General features: G+C 36.9%; 2 protein-coding genes across 8 annotated transcripts in view; one reads left to right on the top strand and one right to left on the bottom strand.

The window, feature by feature from the left end:
- aspg (asparaginase homolog (S. cerevisiae)) overlaps window positions 1–11,627 on the bottom strand; it is a 53,989-nt gene extending 42,362 nt beyond the window's left edge. The window contains exons 1-3 of one of the 4 annotated variants that reach the window (XM_069193324.1): window positions 11,451–11,627; window positions 9,133–9,192; window positions 1,995–2,280 (exon numbers count right to left, since the gene is read on the bottom strand). In XM_069193324.1, coding sequence (XP_069049425.1) covers window positions 1,995–2,277 — 283 coding nt within the window. In that variant the 5' untranslated portion in view covers window positions 2,278–2,280; window positions 9,133–9,192; window positions 11,451–11,627. Of the gene's footprint in view, window positions 1–1,994; window positions 2,281–6,449; window positions 6,572–9,132; window positions 9,193–11,450 lie in introns of those variants that run through there. The other 3 variants (XM_015350860.2, XM_015350858.2, XM_015350859.2) reach the window with 3 other exon arrangements.
- Window positions 11,628–12,025: 398 nt separating this feature from the next.
- The window catches only part of mthfd1a (methylenetetrahydrofolate dehydrogenase (NADP+ dependent) 1a, methenyltetrahydrofolate cyclohydrolase, formyltetrahydrofolate synthetase), a 33,979-nt gene continuing 23,118 nt past the window's right edge, over window positions 12,026–22,886 (top strand). For 2 of the 4 annotated variants that reach the window (XM_069193322.1, XM_006632462.3), the window contains exons 1-6: window positions 12,026–12,279; window positions 19,126–19,210; window positions 19,841–19,900; window positions 20,349–20,402; window positions 20,912–21,048; window positions 22,334–22,434. In XM_069193322.1, coding sequence (XP_069049423.1) covers window positions 12,242–12,279; window positions 19,126–19,210; window positions 19,841–19,900; window positions 20,349–20,402; window positions 20,912–21,048; window positions 22,334–22,434 — 475 coding nt within the window. In that variant the 5' untranslated portion in view covers window positions 12,026–12,241. Of the gene's footprint in view, window positions 12,280–18,996; window positions 19,019–19,125; window positions 19,211–19,840; window positions 19,901–20,348; window positions 20,403–20,911; window positions 21,049–22,333; window positions 22,435–22,531; window positions 22,707–22,886 lie in introns of those variants that run through there. The other 2 variants (XM_015350819.2, XM_015350821.2) reach the window with 2 other exon arrangements.

Here is a 22,886-nt window from a genome sequence, read left to right as displayed (position 1 = left end):
AAAGGATTGGCATCAAAACACCATGCTGTTTGCTGAAGAGTTTATATATAAAGAGAAAAGACAGATGCACAAAAATCCGTGTTCTGTCCTAAGCAGCACCACAAGTACTGAAAGTGTGATTATAATCAGCACAATTGGGTTGGTCACGTCATCAGGATTTCAGACTCTGGGTTCCCAAAGAAGGTTCTATTCTCCAAGCTTAGCCAGAGCAATTACAGTACATCAGTCAAATCCAGAAGAAGTATTTCAATTACATGGTATAACAAACTTGTAAAAATGTCACATTAATACAGTGTCTTGCAAAATGATGCAAACATGTTTTCAATCTTAATATTTTATCATTATAATCTAAAATATTTATTAATATTCAAATTATATTTAAACCCAAATGCTCAAATTGAGGACTAAGGGCAAGATAACTTATACTAAATATCAACAAAAAGATCTGTGAACTCAAAATTTGGTGGAAATACCTTTGGCAGCAATTACAGCCACAAGTGTTTTTAGGTAAGCCTCCAAAAAACTTTACACATTGGCTTGATGCAATTTTTGCCTATTCCACATGCCAGATTTGCTCAAGAGCTCTCAAGTGGTTTGAGGATTGCTGTTGGACAGACATTTTCCAGTCTTTCCACAGACTTTCTCTTAGATTCAAATCCATATTTTGACTGAGCCACTCAAGGACATACCTTACATACTTAAAATTGACATACTGTACTTAAGCCTTGACCTGGTGATTTGGTGATCATTGTCCTGCAGAATAATTATGACAGTTTTAAGTTTTTAGCAGCCTTAAACATGTTTTCCTTTAGCTTTTGCCTGTACGTTTCTCTGTCTATTCTTCCTTCAAGCCTAGCAACCTTTGTAATCTTTGGGGAGGAAATGCATTCCCATAGCATGATGACCACCTGTATGCTTGACAATAGAGATGGGGTTGACTTAAGAGATGTGTTGTATTGGGACTTCACCAAATGTCAACGCTTTGTCTAACCTGACCACAACACAATTTTCCACATTTTTTGCAAACTCCATCAAAGTTGATACCAATTTTACCTTTTTTCCCCCCACGTGATTTAGATCTGGAGATGTTTCTGACCAGGGAAGGTGGTTCAAATGAAAAAAAAAACTCTCCTAAAGTATTACAGTCATTCTTCACAGAGAATTAATTTGACTGAGGAAACTAAGTACTTCTTTCAGAAGAACAGAAAATGGTGCAAGAAAATGTCTGACATCTTTTTTTTTCTTTACGACATAAAAATATACACCAAAACTCTGTCAACAAAACATTATTAGGACATTTCTGAGCTGTTTATTTTAAACAGCTATAAATATGTAACAATTATTTCATGATAAAGGATGTGAAATAAACTTTGAAAGAAAATTTGAAAGAATACTTTGCGACTTTCAATATCATTAATTATTCATCCTAATCCAGGTTTAGCACTATTTCAAACATAAGTTTGAGAATGCAATGTAGCAGTAGCGACTTCCTTTCATCTTAAATATTACAGGAAACAGCAACAAAAGGAGACCCTTTCAAGTCGGGAATCCCTAAAAGCCTAGTGTTTCGCGTTTGCTTACGTTTCATTTGAGCTTAGTTTGGGTTTACATTTGCAAAACAAATCGATTTAACTAGTAAAACAACAATTTAGACAGCTAGCCACGTGCTACATACCAGGTTTGACAAAAAAAGATAAAAGCAAAAATATACCACGTCACCATTTTATGTTTAAAATGAAACATTTTATGTTTTATGTAGCAAATTCAGAATGTATTCGGATACACTTTGCTTTTTGATACCGACTGCTTTCAAAAAGACACTAAATATCGTAAATTGTGATCACACTTAGAAGGAATAAAGAATTACTGCATGACTAGAAAAAAAGGCTGGCGTTTTCATATTATTTGCATCTTCAAATTTTAAACTCCTAAAAACTCCTTCAAATTTTCCTAAAACCAGACTGCAGGTGCAAATAAGTCCGCAAATGTCTTACCGTTCTCATGGTACACCATGCCGATAGTCCCTCCTGTGTTGATGACCAATACCCGAGCTTCTGTAGCTGGGCTCACAGGTCCTTCCAAAGAGTCCGAACTCTGCGCGTTAGATAGCCTCCTCCTTCGGCAAGTCTGGGTCCCACCAGTACGAGATGGGGCCGCTTGGAATTGCAGTCCATCAGACTCCAAGCGATCCAAGCTGGTGTGCGACAAAGCCTTACCCAGAGAGGACATCTCTGAAACTGGAGATGAATCCTCGCTAAACCGCTTCTCATCCGCCATGATCTGAAAAGCACGCAAGTTAGAAAAAAAGGTACTTCTTAAAGGGACAGAGACTTTCTTTCTCTTGTCATGATGTAGAATACCCAGTCCTACTCTTCATGAGTCATCGTCCTTCAGATCTCTCTTATATCATCACCTCGTAAAGATTTGAAATGCAGGTTGTGATCAATTTAGTAGGTTCATTGGTTTACTAAAGCGAGAAATATCCACCTGTGGTCTTTACAGGGTATTGTTGGTTTTTTTCATTGACCTACCTAATTAAAGAAAATACCTGTTCAAGTGGTCAAAACGAAATTATTTATAGATTGGTTTATGAAATACATATAAAACCCACAGGACTGTGACTTTCTGGGTCTAAGATGCATCAACATTTCTCCAAGAACTCTGTCCTGTGTAGGACAAATCCTTTTTTAAGTAATTTATTCGGATTCTATATAAATAATTTGTTCTATTCTTATGACAATGCGGTATGTATTCATTCACCCACCTACTATACATACTTTAAGAACACGCATCTTGTATTTAAATCCTAAAATGTCATATTGTTATTACTTCAAGCGATATATTAATAATATACACATATTTTATGTGAAAATACATTTTATAGAAATATTTTAATTCTTTATCCAACACTATCTTGTTGGGTTGTACCACAGTGAATAATTTCTTGGACAGTTTGAGAAAAACCAGACTGGAGCTCTTGAAACAGCTTGATTCTGTTTTCAATTATACAACAATTTTGAATTTCAAAAATTATCATTTAGGGTGGCATGGTGGCACAGTGATGAGGCCCTGGCTTCACTTTCAGACCTGGGGTGATATCTGCATGGAATTTGTATGTTCTCTCCATGTTCATGTGGGTTTTCTCTAGGAGTGCCAGTTTCTTCAGTCTGCAAGCCAAAGACATCCTGGTACAGTAGGTTACAGTAGGCCTCCAGGAAAATTGGCCCAAGGTGTGAGTGTGTACATGTTTGTGTCTGTGTGTCCACCCTGTGATGGACTGGTGATCCGTCCAGGGTGTATCCTGCCTTGAGCCCATTGCTCTCTCACAGCCCTTAATTGGAGGAAGCATTTTTTTAAAATGGAAGAAAGGAAATATGATAATTTGTATTTTTCATTGGGTGTGCTTGATAAATATGTAAGTACAGGCATTTTGAAAAAAAGACATAGGTATAGTGTATATTTACAAACTATTCTGTTCGTTTGAACCAGTGATTATTTGAACTCTACATTTCCAATATATACTGTACATATTAACAGGGAACATTTTCACTTAAATTACTCATTTTTGTAGACATATTGTACTATAAAAAGCCATCTACCAAGAAATAGCAGCAACCCAAAGAATAACTCCATGTTTTGGATCTACAGACAGCACTGCAGAGCATACAGAATGTACAGAGCCTACAGAGCGAGAAGCAGTTCAACTGATTCAGCTCTGGAAATAGTTCATGAAGTAAAAAGTTCAGGGTTCAGTGATTTACAAGCCTCACTCTTCAGATCAATAATGAGGACTCGGAGATGCTGAATTGGTTCCACCAGTCAAGGTGTTTTGAGGTGCTCAAACCTCGTGGTACAGTGTACAATCTAGAACATAGTCAAATATTATTGAAACAAATAACAGAACATAGCTACAGTGTCTGCAGGTTTTTTACAGATTAATTTGTTTCTGAAATGAATTTCATACATTGGAGTAACAAAGTCATCAGCTGAGCACAACTGCACTTTTCAGTGCAGTGAAAAGAACAGGAGTGTGATGCACCTTGACAAGTTTACCCTTTTTTAAATGTTATTTGTTGGGTGCATACTGCACTGCTGTAGTAAATAATGAAAACAGTTATAAATATACATTGAGAATATTAATCATACCAAGAACAGAAACATTACAATACATTTAGATTTGCTCCTCTTAGAACGTGTGTCTAGCTCCTGACCGGAAGATCCCGGGTTCAATCCCAGGTAGGGGCAAACAATGTATCTTACTCTAATTCCTTCCAGACGGCTCCCAGGTCTACTCAGCCTGCTTTCCTAGTGAGTACTGGGGTTAATCCTTCCGGAGGTAATAGGCCAGCCGGAGCGTGATGCTGAGCACATCACATTTTTTAGAAAAATGGTGGACCTTGCCCCCCATTGCCTCATGGACCTTTATGGCCTGAAAAGGGGACCTTACTTACCTACCTTTCCTATTAGAACATACTGTAAGGGGTGCTGGAATAAGGAGGCTCCATTTCACATGTGACTCTAAAGAATAAGATACACTGCTGATGTCTCTTTTGCCACCAGAGGATGCTGCTGGTACATTATTTTCAGCCTGTTTCCGATAGCAAGAACGGGAACCTGTGGGTAAACTATGTAGGTCAGAGTACAACAGAGATCATGTTCTACTAATTGAGTAAAGTGCAAAGCTTTGATCAATACTGGCTCTTGAAAATTCAATTCCTGAACTGTCTCTAAAAGGACCCTCTATCCTGGATCTGGAATGGCAGTAGGCAGTCTGCAATTAGCAGAGTCTACTCTTACTTGATATGAACCCATTGGTGCTAAAAGATGGCCAATATATCCTTCTTCTAGTGGGGGCGTAACATAACAGTACCCGAGCAGACGGTCTGCCTACACATGACCAACAGGAACAACTGCCATGAGGAGTCAGCCAACATCTCAGAATTGGGTGGTACTGGTCACATACAGTATGGGCAGGATATGAGCAGAAATACACGAATGAGGATGAAAAATGCCAACACGGTCTTTTTCATCATCTTAATCACCATCACTGGCATCATCCTCCCTCCACGAGCAGGAGGGAAGGAGTGAAAGTAGTCCCTTAGTCCCGGTAGGAACATGACAAGCCCGGCATTTTGGTGTCTTTCGTGTCACCCCTTTGCATTCTAGCCCCAGGTTAGATGATGGTAGCCAATGTGTTTGGCTGCCCTCTTTTTGTTAACCTGGGGATGTCTGCCTGTTGGCTCTGCCTATTAAACTATAAATGTATGAAACTAAAGCCTGTGAACATTGTGCTGTGTACTTCATTGTTAAATTCTTTACTGACATATTTAAACAACACAGTATTCTAGAACCATGCAATTGTGTACATTTTGTGAACAAAATAAAAGTATTGTTGTAAGTCAGCATCAAGGCACTATCCTTGATGAGCAACTTCAAGGCAGTCATGGTTGCTAAAGCAGACTACACTGTACTTTAAAAAGACTCTGATAATCTGCACTGTTCTCCTTGTATTTTATATAAAAAAGCAACTGCTGATTGCAGCTACAATTGATTTTCTGGCCATAAGTCAAGCACTTTGTAGAATATAATCTCTATTGCAATATTCCATCCATTGTCTAATCAATTTTTTCCAATTGCAAGTGGCAGGGGAGCTGGAGCCCTGAGTAGCAAGCAACAGGTGCAAAACAGGATGCCAGTCCATTGCAGGGCACACACAGACGCAAACAAGCACACTCATACTAGGCCAGTGTTCCCAAAAGCAAAGTAACCTACTTGTACAGTATGTGTTTTGGCTCTGGGAGGAAACCAGAACATGCAGCAGAAACCCACCCATGGGAAGAACATAAAAAACTCCACACAGATAGCACCCTGGGAATGGAACCCAGGACCCTAATGCTAACCACTGCACTACTGTGCCACCCTATTGTGATATTGTACAACTAAATAACTGTACATGGATAACCAAAAGTATATTAATATTTATACTAAAGCAAACTTCTGAGCCTATACAAGTTCTTGAAGTTCTAGATTCTCGATTAACTCTGCTTGAGGGCACATTCCTATAAATGCACGCTTTTCCTTTAAGAAACTATAACGCTATTTCTTCTGAACAGAAAATGAAAATAAAATATTTGTTATTAAATTTACATAATGTAATCCATAGCAAATAAACTTTTTCTCTCATAAACAGCGTTCTTACAACGCAGGGATAATTTTCTGCAATTCATTTCTATTGCTAAACCTGTTCCCTACTGAGATTAGCAGGTTCATTTGCAACAGCTATCGAGGTTTAAATGTCGTTCCATTTTAAGTGATAACTCATAGACTTTAAATTGTAAGTTGTAATAGGAAATCCCCTTAAATGGCAAATATCACAGACACCACGGTGTCAAAAGCTATCATAGGGTAATTACAAACACAAAAATAAAAAATGTAATAGAAGGACCCACCACTACACAGGAGGTTCGAATCTGTCACGGAGATCTGCTGTGGGTGTCAGTATCGTCCCTATATGAACTGCAGAAGACAGTGTTTTAAATAAAACTTTTTGTACCGTGTTCTATTCCAGGGATCCTTCCACCCTAGACCTATGACAGTCTAATGGGAGTTGCACTGTCGACCAATAGGACTGCTGCAGTTACAAGCCGTTATTTCGCAGCGCCTATTCGATTAGTGACGCATTTTACGGTCAAGGCAAATGTCAATTAACATTCTGTAATATTATTAAATATACTTTAGTTTTTACGACAAGTCAGAAATGTTATCAGTTTAATAGTCACTTTCTGCCATACGTTTATAGTAATATTAAAGTAATCGACTGGAACGATGCTTATGAAGTGTTTTTAACAACAACATTGGAACAAGATTCAATCTCTGATATGCAATCTCTGTGTAATTATACACAAACAATAAACAAATACATTAGTCAGTCATTCTCAGCAACAAAATTAATACATATAGAAAGCTTTTCAAGGATGTGACCTACGGGTACTTTTCCAACTTTTCCAAAAATGAAACTCCAATGTTTTCTGTCATTTTGGAGGATTGTATATGGCAACATACATTTTTCTTTCCTGGCATAAATATATCGAGAAAGTAGAAACTTTGAAAGAATAATAATACAGGAACGATTAAAAGATTACATTTATTGTGTGTACTGTATAAATGAATCCCTTAAATGCCTCCTCAGGGAATGGGTCGGAATGAATGTATTTCAAAAGAAATTCAGTACGTAAAAACATATTTATCAATACTGAATTTGCCATGTTTGTCTTCTTAACAAAATACATTTGTTTCGAATGAACGTCCAAAAACTTAGGAAAGCTGAAGTAAAAAAAATAATAAATGCTTTAATAAACACCCCTTATGTTTAAATACATTAACCTGTATAATCTCGGACTTTAAGTAAACAGTCTTCATAATGTAACATGCGTTAAAACAGCACTGAAAAAGTCTGGAAATATGCTTTATATTGTTCTACTTAGGAATATACAGGCATGTTTAAATCAATTTATGCTAGGTTTCTGTCTTTTATAAATAATAGAGGTTCAAAGTATGAAACTAAACAACGAAGCAGGTCTTGTTGATTTAACTTCAGTTATGCAAGTTTCACCCATGGTTGGTGATATATTGTGCCAACAGTGATTTTGATTTTTATGCTGTCAAACCAAGGACATGAATGTCAATACTCTTGGGCTTTGTCTTTCTGTCTATATGACCCTTACTCTGTGTTTGTCTGTTCTACTTTGTAAGTACCTGTGATATAATTCACACAAAATGTAGTTGTTTTTCTAAGAATACTCTTAATTTGTGTGATTGTGATTTAATACTGACGTTTTAACCCACTGTAAATATGCATTTTGCTAATCGTTCATATGTCTCTTTTACATTCAGATGCATTTGTCTATTTTATTTGCATCTCTAGGACATAAAGGTAAATATTCCTCCATCACAGGTCCAGGTCCCTGGGTTCAGTTCCATCTTTGGGCACTTGACAGTGTGGAGTACTCCCAGTTGTTTGCTTGTTGCACTAGTTCCCTTCCACCTCCTAGAAACATCATTTTGAGTGATTAGTTTGATTGACAAAATTGCCCCTTTCCAGAGGATATTTTATACTTAGGGATCTTGTTTCCAGTACAAACAGTACAGATGACGGGGTCATAAACTAGTAGACCCAAATGATTGTAATGGACTCAATGGCTTCCTCTCATTCAGAGCCTTTTTGGTATCCAGGCCTCAGAGGAAAAAAAAAAGGTGGTGCCAACACATAAGGCTGCCTCTGCTTTAACTTGGTTAAAGTGGTGTGAGTAGCAATGGCTACTCTGCCTACTATGCGTTATTGCATATTAGTGCTTCACAAAAGGGTTAGGGCCCTGTTTTGAATTTGAAGCAAAATGGGGTCTGTCTGTGGTAAAACAGAGTGAAGATTAAATCCCCAGATGCTGGATGAGGGAAGATAAAATAAAAGGGGACATCCAGTGGCAGACTCTAACAAAGACTCTAGGGAAGTACCACCATGAAGGGGATGTCTTCACACTTGAAGCAGAAATAAACAAGGGCTGGCACAATAATACCTCTGACAACTACACGTTGTAAATTATTAAATGTATCTTTTCTCACACTCTTCTCTCGGTGATCTCTGCATGTAAAACTTAAGTGGTAAAAAAAAGACATCAAATATAAACAAAATATTTAATCCCCTTTCTACACCTTGGGATGGGTTTATAAAGATAATCAAATTTAAGTAATCTAATTTAAGAATTTAAGGATATTTAATAAACAGGCTAAAGCAATAGCCGTATGAGGCCTTGGCGGCATTTCCTCATTTGGCAAGAGGAAATATAGAGATTTAACACCTGGCTGAGAGACTGGTGCAGAAAAGAGGGGTTTACAGTTATTGGGAATTGGAGGTCTTTCTGCAACAGGTAGGACCTGACCAGGTCCAACTTGTTTGATAAGCATACTGATGTATTGGGGAAGTATGTGTAGTATAATTAAGGAGTATTTAAACTAGGGAACTAGGTGGCAGGGATCTTAAAACTGGTCTGTTGTAGTGGGATCAGAAAAGCCCTTGGGAACACCAAGAAAAAATTCTAAATAAATAACTTATCGATTATGATTACTGTAGCTTACTGTATGGTGAGATGATCCAAAAGCACTTCCAGTTTTCCAGTGCAACAGCAGTAAAGAACACTAAAAATGGAAGTAAACAGTTTGCAAGATTTAATCACATATACATATTCAGTTTAATAACAGAAGATAAAACGCATTTCCTTGCATAAGCATTCCATTGCACGTGTGCATTTGTAAAATAAACTGAACTGAATATTATTGCTCTGTGCCAGGCCACTGTGCCAGGCCACAAAACCAAATTGGCAGTATTTTTAGCGATCTGACACTAGAAGCCGCTACATGTTTTCTAAACTGCTTGTAGATAGCCTCTGTATGCATTAATTACGTTATTATTAGTTAACTGATTAAGAGTGTAGTAATGCATATTCTCACATGGGTGAACTTAAGTCTTGGTTTCGTATACACAGTGTAGACATGGAGATAGGTGAGCTGGGTGTTTTTGTGGTTGTTGTTTAATGTCTTAAATAGGCTTAATAAATGTAACCTCCTGGACTGTTTTCAGTCTTTGAGTTTTGTTTGTGCAGACTCTTGGGAATGCCCTGGCAGGGTAGGATCTGACACACATTTAAATGACTACACAAATACAAGGCAGTACATGTGGGCTGAGGTTGAGGGATGCTCTTTATCTTGCTATATTATATCGCATCTATTTTTATAGTTGTTTCAGTATTATTGAAACAAAATGCTGTTCTCTAGTGAAGCAGATATTGAGTTGATTCACACATGGGTCTTCAATTGACAAGGACATGGCTGGAATAATGCAGGAGCTTTCTGCTGCACTCAAGGGACTGTTCAACAGAAAAGCTCCAGTTATTAATGGCCAACCAGCAGATTTCTACTGCGCTTTTTGGAGATGCTGGATTTTTTTTTCACTTCTCCATGCTCTTTGTGTAGTTGCTGTTCAGTTGCATGTGGGCAGTGGTCACTCTGCTGCCTTTGTTTTACATTGAGCCTCTCCTCAATCAGTAATTCCAGGCCATCAAAGGCAAACTTCAACATATTTAGGAACTGAAAAAAAGAGCTCAAATTAACCTTATTATTTTCACATAATATTTGGTGAAATAAGGGTTCATTTATATAACTGGAATTCAAGATAGCAGGTGTGTGAATCCCTAGAACAAGACTGGGGACCCCTGCCTTAAAGGCATATTTGAATTGTATTTTTATGTTTTACCTCTAGATGGCAGAAGAAACTCAAATAATCTCTCATCTACCCTTTTTATCTCTTACATATTAAAGTGAAATAGGAGGTTTGGTATAATTCTTCTCTGCATTATTATATACTGCATATTTAAAATGATATATATGCTTTACGATAAGCATATTGCGTAAAGCAACTATAATTTGCCCTTTATGAGCATCTGCAATATACCTATCACTTTTCGTAAACCTAAATCTAAATCTTGCATATATATTTCTACTATAAAATAGCAGTTTTATTAATAATACTGTAACTGTAAATGATAGCATATAGACCTCTATTTAATACATACAATTGAATAACTGGATTGTGGTTTATACGCGTGCCCAAAGAAAACAGAAAACTTACTTATTATTAAAAAAAAAAAATTAATTATTTATTCCTGATTTCTTGATTGTCTATCAATCCATGTTACACTAATAATCCCTTTAGCAGAAGAGTAGATGAGCTAGCTGTGCCACAAGCTGTCCATCCTGCCAAATTTACAGTGTGACATCTACTTTCTAGATCTCTCCCCAGCAGTCTTGCACACCTTCAACACAAATAGTGCAGAATAGGATAGGCCAGGATAGGATAAATCAAACTGTAGCCTTTCTAACGCAGAAGGTTTTGAGTGTGGATTAGAATAGAAGGTGACTCTCTGATATCCTTGGGGATAGAATTCCAGAGCTCTGGAGCATAGCAGGAGAAGGCCTTGTCACCCATCACCCATGTGTTCTCCTCCCTTCCGTGCTCTACTCCACATTTTAAGGTGAATCCACATACTGTATGTGCCACTCTCTCCAAGGGAAGGGCATTTTTCTGCAGCACATTTCAATCTATGATTGTCTTTATTTAAACCTTTGAATCTGTTCCCCCTGTAAAAGACTCTGCTTTGTTATAAGGTACTTTAGGACATACACACAATTTTGTTAATTTCGTCAAATATTACTAAAAAATGACTTGTCATTAACACACTTGTTTGGTTACTTGCAAATCCAGAACTTAATGCAATTTTTTTTTCTTCTACAGTCTCCCACTAGTGATTAAATTATGGAACTCAGCACCCTGTCTTCAAGAGTGCTATATATTATTCGTTTCTGTCTAAATACTCCAAATTATAATGATCTGCACTTACCAAAGTTTAAACAGTACATAACGTACATAATTGACACCTGAAGAAGGCTCCACGGCCGAAACGTTTCGTTTTCTTCTCTTTTCAGCATGGAATAAACCTATTACTTGTTCCAGTACATAATGTAGTCGTAACGTCTGAGCTACAGCAGCTACTGTTTGCTGTTACTCGTCATATACTCTGGTATATGACTTTACGCCGGAGGGTTCTATTCTTAACCTTTGCATACAATTTCTAGATTAATTTTTGTTGAAGTGTAGAGAAAGCTGTAAAACCTCTTAGGAAATTATTATACAACACATTTTTAAGCATTCCTTTATCGTCTGTTCTTTATGTTGTGAAAAACCATTAACTATAAGTTTAATTATAATCACAAACTCCATAGTCACGTGGATGCACATTGAACTTGGACACGCTATGGTTTGCAGAAATTACATTTATCGCGCTTCCTCAAACTTTTGCAACACCCCCGCAAACGCTGCGCTCTGATTAGATGGTTCACTTCAAAGTATTGCGTGACAGGTATAAACTGATTCCGGATTGGTTAAATACAGATCATCCAGACTTTGTCCCTCCTTCTTGGGGGTTAGAGAAGTAATACGTTTGTAGCTATTCACGAACTTCTTTAAGATCGTTTACTGTAAAACCCATGTGCTTGGGAGCATTTGGCTTGATTTAAGAATCAAAAACTTTTTGCGCAGGAGTTCGCAAGTGACTTTGGAGCGAAGTTAGCCAATTTCGACTTCAGAAAAAGTTTGAGAAGTGTTTACGACGAACAAGCGTAAGGATCTACAATGTCTGCGCAGATAATAAATGGCAAGGATATTGCAGCGTAAGTGTGACTTTTTTATGCAAAATATGTTCTTCGTACTTTTTATTTTGAAGGACACATATGAGTTTAGGTAGCTGAATGCAGTCGTCACTGCACTGAGAACTTGAATTTCAGTGTATGCAATCTTAAATGTCATGGATTTTATGTACTGATATCTGCATAAGACATTATAAACAGTTTTATGCCTAACCCAAGTTTGAACCCGATTATTTAAGAGCACAGTTTGTAAAGGTATTTAGCCACAAAGTGTGCAAGAAGTTTTACTTATTGAAACAATATAACCGCGAAATATTTTATTTTTATTGAAATGTACGGCTGTTGCAGGAATTCTTGTTTAAAGCTTTTTTCGACACTCATTGTTATGGCCTTGGATGTGACTTGGGGTGGAACTTTAGCCTGGAGCAATTTTTTGTTGCTGGCTTTAAACTCGAGGTTCCAAGCCAACTAAACACTTTCCTCCTTAAAAACATTTATTCGTAACCATAAGTTAAAGAATCTTTATTGTATAACATAAACGTTCAGAATGGTTTACAGGGCATTCTGTACTTCAGCTCATTTGACATATTGAAGTTAACGTAGAAAACTGCAGTTGGGGGAAAATCCTCTTGTTCATATCCTTACAAAGGTTTTTGACAGTAATTTCATTACAACAATGATACTTGTTCATTGCTAATGCTCTGCAGAGGCTGCAAAGACTTCCTCAGATCCTTATGCATATGCTGATTTTGAGTTGATTAACATGAGACAATTTGCTATTTGTATAAGATTTTCTTTGAACAGTTTATGATCTGACAGTAACGTCCTTTATTTGGAGATTTTTTTTTTTCTTATTGGCAGCATCTCCTATCTCCTATCAGAAGCCAAGCAAAACTGGGCTGGTACACAGTACCTCCAAGGAAAATCAGGGTGTTACTTTAAGTCAGGGGTGCACAACTCTAGTCTTGGTTGGCCAGTGGGTTTCTGAGTTTCCTCCTGAGCCTGAGTGAAACTTATTATTTGCTTAACAGGATAAGTTGAAGCCTTTCCTAGTTCAGAATAAGTTGGAGATTTAAAGAGACATTGAAAACTGTTGGACAGCAGCCCTTGAGGACCAGAGTTAGGTGTCCTTGATTTTTGTGGTATTGTTGGACCAGTAGGTGGCACTCTTCTCTCTTTATCAGAATTCCAAAAAATCTTATTCTTAAAGACCATGGACACTGATTTAAGTGGTTCTATCCTTCATATTATATCGAAGCCCCAACTAGGTGTTTATTAAAGAATGTAAGAGACTGAGTGTTAACCATATTGTCCTGGCTGAATTCCTCTTTGGGCTTGCATAATCTGACATAAAGTTCCACCTTTATTTAATTAAGTACTTTTTCATTCTTCTATCTGATTTGGTGTGTAGTAGTGACTTTCAGGGTGAAAATTAATGCAAATGATTATTATTCAGTAATGAACCAAAAAGGCTGCAAAGCCAAAACATGCTCTGTGTTCCACTCTAAATTTCTCATTGTCATTGTCAGCAGTCAACAGAAAGCTTATAGAAAGCACAACTAGCATGCTCCTACTGACATTAGTGTTATCGTGTGCTTAGTTCCATATGATCTGGGTATTTAAGAGGTGGCAAAGCTCTGTTAAAAGTGAATATTATTTTTGTAGTTACAGGCTGCTCAGAATGGTCTCTAAGCTTTGATATTTTAAGATGCCCCATTGTTTTCTTCAGTCCACTTCATCTTCCTTTATAATTGTAGTTTTGTGTAAAACACAGGTATTCATCAATGTGGGCGTTGAAACTTATAGAGTCATTGCATATTCATAATTGCACCTAGGTGTGGAATTTCTTGAAGGGCTAGGTATTTTTGTTCTTCTATTGCATCGCCTCTTACTTTATCTCAGTGGCTATTGTCAGCTGTTTAGTGACTGAACATGAGCTGTCTGTATCCTCATAGAAGATTTGTAGGAGTTCAAAGATTGACTACAGTACATCTATTCGTACCAATCTCAAGCACCTTGGTTCTAGGGCATCCAATTTCCAGAGACTTTGGTCACTCTGTTCTGCGTTCATGGTCGATTGTTGATTCCAAAACCATGAATAGCATAGATGAACCTTTAGGTCACTGACTCCAAGGATGTTAACTTTATTTGAAATTTTTTTTTGCCAGCAAAAGGCTGTGTTGATCCATTACACAGATTAATAATAGGTCCATACCTCTCCATTTTAAATTTCTTTATATATCCGTGTTCTCTTTTTAATCAACTGTGAACTTTCAACTTGATGTATAGTTTAGTGTTGTGAATATTGCTGTGCTTCTGTTTATTGTCTTCTCAATAAAATAATTAATGTCCTTGTGACAAGTTTCCTGCATAATGTTTTGAATGCAATCGCTGGCGATTGTAAGAAAAGAATGAGAACCCCGGTGATTTGCCAGATGTTCATTTATTGTTGAAAAACATTTAGAAATAATCATCATTAAGTAAATTGAGTCTTCCATCCATTATCTGTAAGCAGCTTATTCCTGGTAAGGAAGTTGGTAATCATGGGCCTACCATGGAAACACAAGCACAAGGAAATGCTAAACACTGGATGAAATGCCAGCTTGTTGCTGGACAATTTCGAAACTAAATTTTACCTTGCCAAAATGTCTTGGGGAAAACTGGAAAACCTGTATACCCATGTGGGGAAGAACCCCTCTCGAATCTAACCCAGGACGCAACAGTGGTGAAGCATCATGACACCTGCCCTCAGTTCAATCTTATGACTGGTAATTGATCTCTCAAGGTTGAAGTCTCACAGTACCTTATAATTCAGTGGTTTAAGACTTCAGCAGGCTGCACCTGCACAACACTGCTGTTTTTAGGAGGAAAAAAACAAACATTTTTGATTCCAAGGAAATATGGAAAGTAATAGATATTTACTCGCCTCTTATATCATAGGCTTTTTTAACATTGTAAAATCCACCATAAAGACTAAACATTTAAAACGTCATCCTTTTCATAAAAAGACAGAAATGTCTGAGGGTGTGGTTCTTTCAAATGACATATTCATAGTCGCACAAATGTCTACTTTTGGTGGTTGTCGTGGAATTTTATCAGAGAAGATCCAGTAGAGGTGTTTTCATTCCCTCAGTAAGGTCTTTATGGGGAAAAAGTCATCACCCGTCTGTGCAGAGAAGTAAATGCTGATTCAAAAGCAAGCAGGGGGAGCCCTTGTTTTATATCTTTTTTTTAAGCTTGTATAACACTTCAAGGGCAGGCAAAGCAGTAATTTTCCCGTCCTTATAGGTTTTCGCTTTAAACAAAGAAGAGCAGTTATTCAAATAGTTTCTCATACTCCCTTCTTCAAGCAGCAGAGATAAACATTATTAAAACATCCCGTGTCCTTGGCGAGTTGGATGCTATCGTACTTTGTTCTAAGTATCCAGCTGCTTCTGCAGCACAGCTATGTCCGTAAACAACATTTTTAGGATAAAACACTTTCCTTTACATGGTTCCTATTTAAAAAAAAAAGGACAGGGTAATATCAGAAGCAGTATACAAGAATCCTTGATCTGATCTGCACTTGATCAACAAGCTCTTGTAATGGTTCAGTACTGCTATCAAGACACTGATAAACCTTTTTCAGCACTTTATCTTGCTTTATACTCAATATACAGCTAGAGGCATAATTTGCATACATTAGAGAAAGAAAAAATACATTTTTAATTGTTCTGGATGATGTATGTCTTATATGTGTCTCTGATGTAATGGAATGTGACATCCTGCTCATTTAAAAATGGAGTTGACTGTACTAGAACACTAATGATGCTTTTTTGTGTGTCCAGTGTCAACATATTGCTGGTCAGTGTGGATGAGTAGAGTTTTTTTAGCAGAACCAATGAAAAAGAAATGGTGCAAAACAAATGTTATGTATTGGATTCAGAAATGAAAGTTTTAGGTTTGAATCATATTGACATGTTCCTCTCTCTTTTCTGGAATATGTTGTTCACAGGCCTGCAGTTCATGCTGTGTGCTCAAGCTAAGTTTGCTATGGAGTAGTTTTCTAAGTACTCAGAAAGTGGAGGTCTAGAAGGTTTATCCCTCAAGATGGCTTCTTTTAAAAAATAAAATACTCAATTCTCAATTCAGGCATTGTGGATAGGGATCTATAGTCTATATTTTTCTTTCAGATGGTTAAAACTAGTGTTATGGGTGTTTTAATATTATTGTATAGAGATTGTTTTACATACAGTACATCTTGTAGCACATGATTGTCATAGGACTAAGCCCCTGCTGTTAATTGTAGACCTGCCATTGCTCATTTACTAATTTTTTCAACACAGGCTCTATAGTGGGCATAAGGTTCTTTTAATAGGAATAACATGACATGTCTCTTTCAATTTTCAAATTGTGCCCATTAATCAAGACTAAGTTAATTTGGTTTCTTAAGTATTATGATTATTTTAAAGCCAGAGAAGATGGAGTATAAGTTGATGCTGCTGTTTCCTGGAGTGTGAGTTGACCTCTGTGTATTAGGCAGCTGATATGTAATGGAATTAAATGATTCCTTCAGGCTGCTCTATGGGGTTTTCAGACCAGATAACTGATTTTAATATATTCTCTTAAAAGTGTTTTAAATTATTAAAATTATGTTGTTTCTTTCATATTGATTGAAGGTAGCCTTAAAAGTGTAAATCTCCACTGCATCACTAAACAAAGTTATTGGCATTTGCTTGTTCGTGTACTAGACAAAAGCAGTGTTCTGCGGTTGGCTTAGGTCAAATTGAAAGTTCTCTTTCCCTCGCTTTTGGCCACAATAGAACCATGCAGAAGCTTTGTTTTGTCTGCAATAGTTACAACCGAAGCACAGTTCCATAAAATGCTTTGGAAGCTATCATTAAGGACTGATTTCTTCACGATATGATACTTTTCCATAAAAAAAATCATCTTTGAATGCTGTGGTAGGAGAGTTGATGATGACAGCTTAGACAGAATTTTACATGTAATTTGTCTTAGAAAAAAAATTAAAATAACTCTTTTGGAACTTTGTTTTCCATTCTCCCTCACCCATAAATTGCTCATAAGTCGCATAAATCAACACATTTTGGCAACAATATGGAAGTGATGTTGTATTCTTCATTTTTAAGCATTTTGCTGTGTGTATCATGACATTTTATTTAACTAGCAATTAAGGGATTGACCACTGTGCTCTGAACTCCAGTTCCAGCCTTGAGTTTCTTGTTAAATATGTGGATTTAATACTGTACTGTATCATATACTGTATTTACCTGTACCATCATCTTAGCAACAATGAGAAAACAAGTGCCTTGAACACCATGATAGTCCCTACAGGATGATAGATCATGAAAGTTATCCTCGCTTTTTATTACTCTGTACGACAGCATTAGTGTAGTGGGATTGGTAACTGACACAGCTGTTGTGCCTTGAGTAAGGGACTTGAATACATTTTGGTGGACTGGAGTAACTGGGGTAAACTTCCCAGTCTTTTGAGTCGAGAGGAGTCTGCTTAACACTACAGTAACGCAGATAAGCTCTTGCCCTTTGAGCTGCTGTGCTTTATGCTTTATTATACAACACACAAAGCATTTTTCTAATTGCTGAAAGCGAAAGGTTGTCTAGATAGTCTTAGTCAATCCACATTTGTTTAATCTTTCTTCCTTTTTTAAAAGTATTATTCTACTGCAGCTTTTAATATCCACTGTGTCAAGGTACTGCTTATTCTGATCATGAATTATTCTTAAATATTTGAAAATGTTGTAGATTTCACTGAAATAGATAGCAATGTGTTTTTAACATGAAGGAGTATTGCTTTACAAGAACCATACTTGTAAACCCTAAATTTTTAATATCTACACAAATCACAGCATTAGGTGTTTCTTTTCCCATATATTGTAATTGTCATTTTAAAAAGGAATGTTGCAGTAGTCATTTTTTTAAATTGTAGATGGAAGACAAAACCCCCATCATTGTCACAGAAAGCCTTTCCAAGTAAAGTATTTTAGCTGTCTACATTATATCTTTTTAGTATGTACTGTATAGTGCTGTAAATGGTGTAAAAACAGGCTTTGATATCTTGAATAGGAATGAAATGTAAGACGTTTTGCCTCATTTCCTATAGATACACTAAAGCAGCTTTTATATCGAGTCTGGAATGAAACCACTTGTAAGGCTTCACTCCCATCTACAGAGATTGCTGATTGGCTTGCCATCGCTCTGCCCCCTGACAGCCTATGCTGTGGTTACAGTTTAACCACACAGCCACTGTATTTTGAAAGTTGCAGAATCTGACTTCATGCTAATCTCTTAACCTTGACAGTATTTCACTGACCTGATTCACAGTTGCCGTGAAGTCTGCAGCAGATCATGGAAAAACACCACACATTAATCCATTACTATGATAAGATATTGCTGAAAAATGGAGCTGCCAGTGTGTTCTGTAGCCAGGAACTCTAGAGTACTGCAGAGAATAGCTAGGTAACAGACTGGACTTTTCCACTGGCTGGCCCCCAGAGTGCTTCCTCATTTGGTCCTGTTAGGTGCCAGCACATTTCTTTTGGAGCTGTGGCCAGACATAGTTTGCCAGCTGTGCTGTGTTCCGCCATTTCATTAATATGATTGTTTGGTACTTTTCAAAGCAAGCCCCTCTCTGCCCCCCCTTTTGTGGGGCTCCTTTCCAGCTGTGTGCAATGTTTTCCGGTGCACTTCGAACGCTGAACCATCTGCCAAGATGCTGGGGAGTTTCAGGATCAAAGACGGCCTTGTAAGATCTCTACACACTTGCAGAATCAGACTCAAATTCCAGTTGTCTTGCTCATGCTCATGCTAGTCAGTGCTACCTTACTAAGCTGCTAATTCTTGTGATTCCAGGCAAGTGAGGGAGAGGCTAAAGAAGGAGGTAGAGGAGATGAAGGAGCAATGTCCTGGATTTAGACCAGGGCTTGTCGTACTGCAGGTATGTATTATATTTGAGATTTTAAAATAATTTTCTGCTGCCTTTCTTGCAAAAGCAGATCTAAATTTCATATTTTGGCTTTCTTTTGTTTCTCTTTTTATACAGGGAACATGTAATAAAACTATAGAATTTGTGTTTTCGATGTTTTGCCATCTAAGAAATATCTGGTGTGTCTTGCACCACACTAGCATAGACTTGTATGAGCAAAACTATTAGTATGCTGTCATTTATTGTAATTTAAGCGATATGAGAGAATGCTTTTGTATAGCATTTTCTCGCTCATGTTTCTGTAATGATGTTTTTTTTAATTATTTTTGACTATACAGTAAGTCCAATTTCCTCCCAAAGACATGCTGAAAAGGCAAATTTAAAAGTGATGAATTACTACCATTTATCACCATGGAACTACTGTATGTAATGCATTAAGTTAAGTATTTTGGGGAAAAAATATTGAGGTATCAAGGTCATAATGTCCCTAGTTCTTTGTATATCTAACACAATTTTGTTATATTGAGTGAGCTATTATGTCTGCTCAATTCACGAAATAAAATGTCACATTATGTGTTGTATTGCAGGAGAGTGAACTGAAAAGTTGTTGAAGTGAAAAGGTGAATTGCGCTTCTTTTTTAGGTTGGAGACCGAGATGATTCAAACCTCTACATTAGCATGAAGCTAAAAGCAGCAGCTGAGGTAATTATGTAAATTAGTCGCTAAATACCATGGTGCTGTTATTCTGAACGTTTGCAGTTGATTTTTCTGATATATCTTACTGGCACTTCCAATTATTTATTGAATAAAACATATTTTGCACTGATTTGTTTAGTGATTTTTGTTTTTTTGGTTTCTGTCATTGAATATCCACATTATATGTAATCTTATGCCATATATTTGTCACTTGAGTGTTAAGAAGTCCTTTCCTTACGGATATTAAATATCAATTACCCAAACTAGACTCATTTTGTACCTGCTTTTTAAGATGTGTGGACCAAAGTTGGAGTCATCCTTTTTTAAAGCTGAGGTGACTGCTGCTTCCTAAAAAATATTAAAGGTGGAATTTAGCCCTCTTTCATCCGTTGGAAGTAAGTTACAGCACCATTAAAATGTACAAAAATGTCTTAATCCCATTTGTGTTTTCAAGATTGGGATTAATGCCAACCATGTGAGACTGCCAAAGACTGCCACAGAAGATGAGGTAAGTAATGACATGGGATTTTGCCAAGAATCGAGAGCCTGGTGTTTTGTGCTCTATCATAATTTGGATTCTTAATGTAAATTCTTATATAAAAGTAAAAGTTGCTTATGTGTTTTTTTTTGTTCCAAGATCCTTTTTTTCCTTGAGCACTAAGTATCCTTGAGTATAAGTATTTTATGAATTATAAAAGACACCTTGCATATTCCGGAACTAATAACTGTTTAAATATCTTGTCTTTTTCAACCACACAAAAACGCCCTTAGCATTCCTTCGTGCATTCCTTAACAGAAAGCCTCTTATTGATAAAATTCCAATGCAGAGATCAATGTGACACTTTGTACTCTTGGAAAGTTCAAATAGCTTAAGTGACAGATCCAACATCCTCATCAGAATAAGAGCCGGGGTTTGTTCCCTGATCTCGGCATTCTTCCTCTTCAAGTTATAGTATGATAGAGACAACATGGGGTGCGACATCCAAGTGATCCACATTAATACCTTTTCTATCATAGGTTTTAAGAAACATTGTCCAGGTGAACGAAAACCCCAATGTCCATGGCCTTATTGTGCAGCTCCCATTGGATTCTGTCAACCCTATTGATACAGAAAAGGTGACCAACACTGTTGCCCCCGAGAAGGATGTGGATGGGTAATTGTTTCTTCATATAATGCTGTCTTGTGTTTGCTTGTGGTATTTTCAGCATTGGAATACTTTTAAAATTAACTGAAAAATAACTGTTTGCTGTTCATCTTATCACACTTTCAGCTTAATCCAAAGTATGTTATAGAACTGAATGAACAGGCATATGTTCACATATAAAAAAAACTTTTAGTAAATAATTTTGTTTGCAGTATGCTGTATCCTGGCTTTCTCCATGCTTTAACCTTTTTTTTCTTTTTATTAATTATAGATGTTTTGAGAATGTTTTGATTCTCATTCAGAGGCATGTGGCCAGATAGCTAATGTTTCTTTCTTTGCAATACAGGCAGTCTGGTTTTAATACCCATTACTTAATAAATATCTAATTTAGTTGATTATGCTTAAATATTCCAATATTCACTTCATTTAAGTGGAAAGTGTTATTCATAGATGGCTTGTTTCATGATGTGCCGTTGAAAATATGTTCTGCTTGACGACAACCAGCCTGTTGTACTTTTATTTCTTGTATTTAATATAAGCAAGACCAAGTAATTTTTTTTTTCCAAAGTAAAGTGTTATTGATATTTGTGCACAATGGTCTGTGCTTCCAATGAGAGGTGACATTTAAAATTAGTTTTGTTTGTCTTTCTTTTTTCTTGTTCCTACATTTGGTGTTCTGCCATAAAAAATGTTTTTCATAAAAATAATTTTCATGCCCAGTTCTCATTTGAACAGATGCACAAAACATGACTGTACTAAAGTCTGTGTTCTTAACAATGTATGATGTAACCATTTGCAGATCATTAGAATCTACAATCAAAATAATGTTTTCATGTGATTACATCTAAAAGGACAATCTAATAAATTAATTTTTGTAGTGTTCTTTAATCTATCGGTTTGTGGCAAATCAGTAATTAGGCTTTTGTATCGGGGCTGATAATTATACAAGTGTTTTGAAGTAGCTGGTACTTTGGATTTCCTTAAAAAATTTCAGTGCTTGTAGTTGCAGTATGATAAAGGTTACAGGGTCAATCAGAGTGAGACTTCAGATTAGAGAAAATACAATTTTCCAGCCTTTGAAAAATCTGATTGTATGGGATGTAGAATGAGACCACTGCTAAACAGGTAATCATTGATTTGTGACAGCTAAGATTAAATTATGTTTTGAAAATGCACCTGAGCTCGGCAGGCCATGAGTTCTTTTTATGCCTCTTATATACAGTAAATGCAGCTCTTGATAGAAAACAGTTTCCTTACTCTTGCTTTTTTTTTTTACTTCCTGTTTTGTTTTTAGTCTTACAAGTATAAATGCAGGAAAGCTTTCACGTGGTGATTTGGGAAACTGTTTTATCCCTTGTACTCCAAAGGGATGCATGGAGCTCATCAGACAGACAGGTATGTATTCAGTAAGTAAAGGCCAAAGCTGGTATGAGTTTGGATCGTGTCACTATCTGACTGTTACAGGGAGTCTTTTATCAGCAGAGCGTGGGGATAGGCTGGGCATTAGATGGTCAAGGTCCTCTTGGTTTTCAGAAAAACATACAGGAGCTTGCAAGCTTTCAGTGAAGTTGGTGAGAGAAGCGCCACACCTCCAGCTGGCTTTAATCTGTTGAGGCACCGTGGAGCTCCAGCACTGACAGGTGGACCTGGGAGGTTCATTCCTGCAGGTCCTTGTTGTAACCATTAAGTACAAATAGTGTAGCTGTAAAGCCAGGTACTATTGGCACTTGCTTGGCTGAGTATGTAATAATGGTTATTTTGAATGACAAAAAAGCTTTCTAGTCTTTTGGTACTGGGATTACATGCCACTATGCTAATGGTTGAAGGGTATCTGTGAAAATATGTAT

This window comes from Lepisosteus oculatus, chromosome 8 (assembly GCF_040954835.1).
Source record: "Lepisosteus oculatus isolate fLepOcu1 chromosome 8, fLepOcu1.hap2, whole genome shotgun sequence".
In the NCBI taxonomy this organism is placed as follows: domain Eukaryota; kingdom Metazoa; phylum Chordata; class Actinopteri; order Semionotiformes; family Lepisosteidae; genus Lepisosteus; species Lepisosteus oculatus.
Note: the sequence above shows the minus strand (reverse complement) of the source record. Positions and strands in the feature narration are given on the sequence as shown.